Consider the following 6,636-nt stretch of genomic DNA (forward strand, 5'->3'; position numbering starts at 1 on the left):
GAGAAATTTAATTTCATTTTACAATTTTACTAATTAAAGATACTTTATATAATTAAAATTTAAAATAAGATTTTTTATAATAAAAAGATAATAACCATAATACCGTGTACAAATGAAGCTGAGGTCAAAGGTAGAAATATTGAAGACGTGGCATAAATCATTTATAAACGAAAAGAAAAAATGTTTGTCTATTGTCCGAGCTGGGTTTTTTTTTTTATTTTAACGACAACTTCACGTCAAGTATAATGATATTTTATAGAGTAAAATTAGAAAATAATATTTCAATACGTTTAAATATTTTGACATGTCAAGACGTGCTTTTTTATTTTATCAAGTGCACTATGTCGCTGACTTTTTATTATTTTTTCTTTATTTATATTATTTTCGTATTGTCAAGAGTTTATTTAATTGTTGCTTTCAATCAGAAATAATCTAACGAATTTACAAAACTCAAAGATAATCAATATTTTAATGATGTCTCAGCTACTACTGGTATGTTTAATTAAAAGAATTGTTTAAATATTTTATTTAAATAATTATATCAGTGGTAAATTTCGTCGTGTTTGGCAACATTTAGATAGATGAAATGTCGGAAAATATCATTTATATTCATTTGATAATTTTTTTTTATTCCTTAAATGAAAACTATAAAATAAAAAAAAATAATAATATATATATAAATTCGCGATTAAAATTTACATTTATCGTAACATAAATTATTTAAAAAGTCTCCAGGTCCGTAGCAGTTTTTGGAAATTAAAAATTCACACAAATTGCCAATTTTATTTTCAAATATCAATTACATTATTTTTTTTCTTGTTTTTGGGATTAGATTAAAAAAAATAATAAATAATAGTAAATGATTTAAAAAGAAAAAAGAAACTTGTTTTATTTATGCGGTTGTGAATACTGGAAGAAAAAACGAAAAAAAAAAGAAGACAACTTTTAATTATTTATTTTTTATGAATACCATTTGAAAATTCTTGAATTATAAACTAAATAAAAAAACCAAAAATTCCTTAAATTGAATAAAAAAAAATTTTAGAATAATCCAAAAACCTCATGAATTAATTGAATTCAAAAATCAACTATAACAGTTATAAATATTTTAAATAATCTAAATTAGCCAAGTCAAATGATGAAATTTTTATTTGTTTTTGGAAACACCTTTGGTACCTTGGAACTCAAGTCTCAATTAATAATGTTTTCAATTGTTTACTTTTTTTGTTATAAATGTATTAAAAATAAACATTGATGTTAGAAAATATATGATATGAATATATGATATGAATTCTATAGAACTGTTGCTCTATTTTTTTTTTATAAAAAATAATTACTCGTAAATATCGTAAGTAGTATGTAGCCGACTGTACAACATTTTGAGTAATATATACAATTGTGATATTTCTCCACAAGGGACAGTGATGTATTGATGAATCATGTCATTCATGCTATTCAACTCATCCTTAATTGTTGATAACTTTTTAGTATTTCCCTGCTGGATAAGCTTCTGCCATTCTTTGAATTTTACGTTCAAGCAATTCAATTCTCTATTGATTGTTGTCGGTAATATAATTGCAAGACTCTTAAAAAAGAAAAAAAAAAGAAAAATAGTTTTAAATTTCAATAGCTTCAAGAATTAAAAGATTTAAACAAGCAATGAAACAAATACCTTGTAGGATGGAAGATGTTCCATAGTTGGCCAATTTTCAACACATGCTTTACATGAACATAGTCCCAATTGTGAACACCGTTCAATTTTGGAAGCCGTATGATATGAATCAATAGTATTCGAAAGTAGCTGAAATAAACAAATAATTATCAAATACAAAAAAAAGATACGAGTATAATTATGTAAAGACATCAATGAGTACCGGTTCTCCTTGCTTGATTGGTTTGCAAGCATAATATCCAACATTCGAACCAACATAAGTCGGGTTGACATTGGGATCACAGCTTGGTTTTATTATCTTCGAAAATGGTAGCATGGTTTTTGATAACACAGCAACACTATTACCAGGTTTTGTTTTTATCGTCTAATGAATTTTGTTCAAAAAATATAATTATTATTATGAACACAAAAATAATTAACAATTATTAACGAATTAATTAAACGTACCACTTGGCTGCTGCGATAGACAATCATTATATAACGCAATATTAACTCTCCCAAAATCAATATTTTTTCATTTTTATTTCCAATCAAATCTTTAGCTGTCATTTTTTTACCTAATATATCTGTTTTTTGACAAAGGATTGGTACAATCGTTCTCACAAGAAATGCAAATTCAAAACTACAAGTATTTGATGTTGGTTTATAATAATCTAAAAGATGAAAATTATCAAACGTATTAACATTAAGAATTCCATTGGTAAATATTAATTCTTTATTTTTCATCAAGTCGATATCGTCAATTTTTTTTTTTAATTCAATTAGCCCACCAACTGAGTTTAGTGTTTTAAAAAAAAGTTTTACTGGCAGAATATACACTGTAGTTAATTCGTCCTGTTGGAAAAATTCTCCCAATACTAAACATTCAATATTGTGATAACTATTCCATGCTTTTTTTTTACATATATCGGAACAATATATGATAGCTGAACAATTATCACATGGTATACCAGCCCAAGTTTGGCGACAACAATGCCAACAATTTGTAAAACGTAGTTCATAACTAGGAGTTGTTGCAAATGGCTCAGTAATGTAAATAAATTCACCAGATTTGATGTCTCTCGTTGCAACAATATGTTGATTATTTTCTTCATTTTTTTTCAATTCAATTGCATCAGATGCATCAACTATTATTGCATTATCATTTTTTATTTCTGGTATTAATTTAATAATTTCACGTGGTCTTTCAAGTTCATTGATCATCTTCTGATACTCTTTGGTGATGTCGTATTTTGGATTGTTCATTTTTAAATCAGGAAGCCATTGCATTGCATTAGCCATTGAAATACTTGGTTCAAGTTCTGAGTTTGGTTTCAATGCTCTGAAACACAATGATTGGCGTAAAAATAATTTTGTTTTTAATTTATCTGGATAGCCTGCCTTTAATGAACGTTCAATGTCAAGAAGACAATCTTTATAGAGTCTTGCTTTGAATAATACAGCTGAACGATTTGCATAAGCCAATGATAATTCACTGGATCCAACTGGTGCAAAAGCAATACTCTTGGTGTATGCTTCAATTGATTTGTGCAAATAATTTTCTTTTTTTGCAGCAGTAAATTCTTTGTTCCCAACTTTTTTCCAGAGTATTGAGTGACCAACTGTTTTTTTAGTTTTACCAGTATTCATGTTATTATATTGAGTTGTGTTATCCCATACCACTTTAAATTTATCTCTAAATGTTGTTTTTTGTGCATATTGACATCGAGCATTTTTCATAGCATTGGAATCCATACTTGCAACAGAAAGTTTATACAATTTATATTTTTATTAATAAATAAACAATGATAATAATCAATCAAAATTAAATTATCAGTATTATCTAATTGTACAAAATAGTCTTATTTTTGATTGTTGCTATGTCAACATTTATAAACAGTATTGATGTACCTAATACCTGTTAAAAAAATCAAAAACATGGATAAAAAACTTACGTGATCTTTGATGATTTTTTCTCGTAAAATTAAAATACAAAATTCCAACTAAATTTTATTTATTGATGTTTAAACTGTGTCACTGGAATCACATGTTAATTCTTCAATTGTCGGTCAACTTAATTAACGTTGAATTAAAAATAGATGATAAAAATAAAATGACAATCACAAATCACAATAGAATAAAAAAATTTACACAACCTGTTACATAACCTCTTGAATAAATAATAATAATCATAATATTGTACAAAATAAAGTTATATTTGATTGACAGAAAATCAATAATATTTAAATAATATATTAATAATTGATTAAAGAAAAAAATTGAAAAAATAAATGAGGAATGAAAAACTTACTTGATCTTGATTTTTTACGTATTTATTATTAAAACCAAAGTTGCAACAAAATTTTATTCTTGTTGATGTTTAGTACAAACGTTAATTATTAATTAATTTGTTAGTTAAAATAAAATGACAATCAGCTAAGCATAAAAAAAAGACAACCTGATTATGTACCACTGACGACGCACAAAAAACCCAAAAAACCGTTAACAAAATAAAAAAAGACAACTTTTGATTATTTAGTTTTTATAAATACCAATTGAAAAATTATAAATTATAAAGTAAACGAAAAAACCAAAAAATTCTTTAAATTTAAACAAAAAATTTTTTTAAATATTCCAAAAACCTTATGAGTTAATTAGATTTGAAAATCTTAAATTCAATCATGAAAATTATTATTTTTTTAAATACTTTGAATCATCCAACTCAAACGATACAGGTTTTTTTTCACCGGAAAGCTTAGTGAATAATATTTTCATTTGTTTATTTTTCTGGCTGAAATAAACATCGATGTAAAAAAATATATAAAGTGGAATGTTGCTTTTTCTTTGTGATGGCAAATAATTACTGGAAAATATCATAAACAGTATGCAGTTGAATGAACAACGATTTGAGTAATATATACAATTGTGATATTTCTCTGCAAGGGATAGTGATGTATTGATGAAATATGTCATTCGTGGTATTCAACTCATCCTTAATTGTTAATAATTTTTTAGGATCTCCCTGCTTGATGAGCTTTTGCCATTCTTCAAGTTTCGGCATCATACGATTTAATTGTCTTTTGATTCTTGTCGAAAGTGTCATATTCTTGAAAAAAGAAAAAAGAATAAAAATGTTTAAATATCAATAGTATCAAGAATTTAAAGTTTTAAACAAGCAATAGAATGAGTACCTGGTATGATGGAAGATGTTCAATCGTTGGCCAATTTTCAACACATGCTGTACATTCACATGATAGAGGATCATTACTGTCATCTCCAAATCCAATATATCGTTTAGTTTTAGATTCTATATGATATGGACCGAAAATACTCTCGAGGATCTGAAAACAAATCCACAATTATTAGCAAAATATAAAAAAACAAAAAATACGTATAATGATTTGAAAGCATCAATAAGTACCGGTTCTCCTTGCTTAATTGGTTTCAGAGCAAAATACCCAACATTTGAACCTACATGAGTCCAATCGACATTAGGATCACAGCTTGATTTTATTATCTTTAAAGATGGTAACATGACACTCGACCATTCATCATCACCATGAGCTATGAACTGATGAATTTTGTTAAAAATATAATGAATATAATAAACAATTATTATTAAATTAATCACATACATACCGATTGACCACTTCGATGAACAGTTAGTAAAAAACGCAATAATAATTCTCCCAAAATTAATAGTTTTTCATTTTTATAATTAATCAAATCTTTCATTGTCATTTTTTTACCAAATATATCTGTTTTGTGACCAAAGATTGTAACAATCAATACCACAAATGATGCAAATTCAAAAGTACACTCAGTTGATGTTGCTTTAAAATAATCAAGACGAAGAAAATTATCGATAGTATTAAAATCAAGAATTCCATTGGTAAATATTAATTCTTTCTTTTCCATTGAGTCAATATTGTCAATTTTTTTTTTTATTTCAATTAGTCCACCAACTGAGTTCAGTGTCTTTAAAAAAAGTTTAACTGATGATAAAAAGCCTCGTGTAATATTGTCAAATTTTAAAAGATGTCCTAGTACTAAACATTCAGTACTATGATAACTATCCCATGCTTTATTTTTACATATGTCAGAACAATAAATTACGTTTGGACAATTATCACATGGTATACCAGCGTAAGTTGGACGACAACAATGCCAACAATTTGTAAAACGTAGTTTATTAGTGATAGTTGCTGTAAATGGCTCAGAAACGTAAATAAATTCACCAGATTTAATGTCTCTTGATGCAACAATATGTTGATTATTATCACTATTTCTTTTCAATTCAATTGCATCAGATGCACCAACTATTATTGCATTATCATTTTTTATTTCTGGTATTAATTTAATAATTTCACGGGGCTCACCAAGTTGATTGACAATCTTTGAATATTCATCTTTAATGTTATAATTTGGATTGTTTTCTTTTAAATTAGGTAGCCACTGCATCGCACTGGCCATTGAAATATCTGTATCAAGTTCTGAGTTGGGTTTCAATGCTTTGAAACACAATGATTGGCGTAAAAATAATTTTGTTTTTAATTTATCTGGATAGCCTGCTTTTAATGAACGTTCAATGTCAAGAAGACAATCTTGATAGAGTCTTGCTTTGAATAATACAGCTGAACGATTTGCATAAGCCAATGATAATTCTGTGGATTCAACTGGTGCATGTGCAATACTTTTGGTATATGCTTCAATTGATTTGCATAAATAATCTTTATTTTTTGCACTAATGTATTCTTTGTTACCAATTTCCCTCCAGATTATTGATTGACCAGCTGTTTTATTAATTTCATCATGATTTATTATAAAATATGGTGTTATAAAATTCCATGCCACTTCAAATTTATCTCTGAATGTTGTTTTTTGTGAATATTGTTGTTCAGCAGCATATCTTAAATTAACAGAAGGCTTGATAAAATCCATAACTGCAACAAACAAATTATACAATTTTTATTTTTTTATTATAA

The 6,636-nt window shown here is 26.4% G+C and overlaps 1 protein-coding gene and 1 long non-coding RNA gene across 2 annotated transcripts; both read right to left on the reverse strand.

Annotated features, from left to right (window-relative positions):
* Positions 1 to 1,490: 1,490 nt before the first annotated feature.
* LOC122849674 lies at positions 1,491 to 1,960 on the reverse strand. Its single transcript, XR_006373590.1, has 3 exons — positions 1,875 to 1,960; positions 1,673 to 1,801; positions 1,491 to 1,585 (listed from the first exon to the last, which is right to left on the reverse strand). It is a non-coding gene; the product is annotated as an uncharacterized LOC122849674 (long non-coding RNA).
* A 2,452-nt stretch (positions 1,961 to 4,412) lies between these two features.
* Positions 4,413 to 6,112, reverse strand: LOC122850576 (SET and MYND domain-containing protein 4-like). Its single transcript, XM_044149709.1, has 4 exons — positions 5,291 to 6,112; positions 5,073 to 5,222; positions 4,843 to 4,992; positions 4,413 to 4,757 (listed from the first exon to the last, which is right to left on the reverse strand). Exons 1-4 carry the CDS (start codon positions 6,110 to 6,112, stop codon positions 4,512 to 4,514), a joined length of 1,368 nt encoding a protein of 455 aa, XP_044005644.1. The 3' UTR covers positions 4,413 to 4,511.
* Between the last annotated feature and the right edge of the window lie 524 nt (positions 6,113 to 6,636).

Source organism: Aphidius gifuensis, linkage group LG2 (genome assembly GCF_014905175.1).
Source record: "Aphidius gifuensis isolate YNYX2018 linkage group LG2, ASM1490517v1, whole genome shotgun sequence".
NCBI classification, from domain to species: Eukaryota; Metazoa; Arthropoda; class Insecta; order Hymenoptera; family Braconidae; genus Aphidius; species Aphidius gifuensis.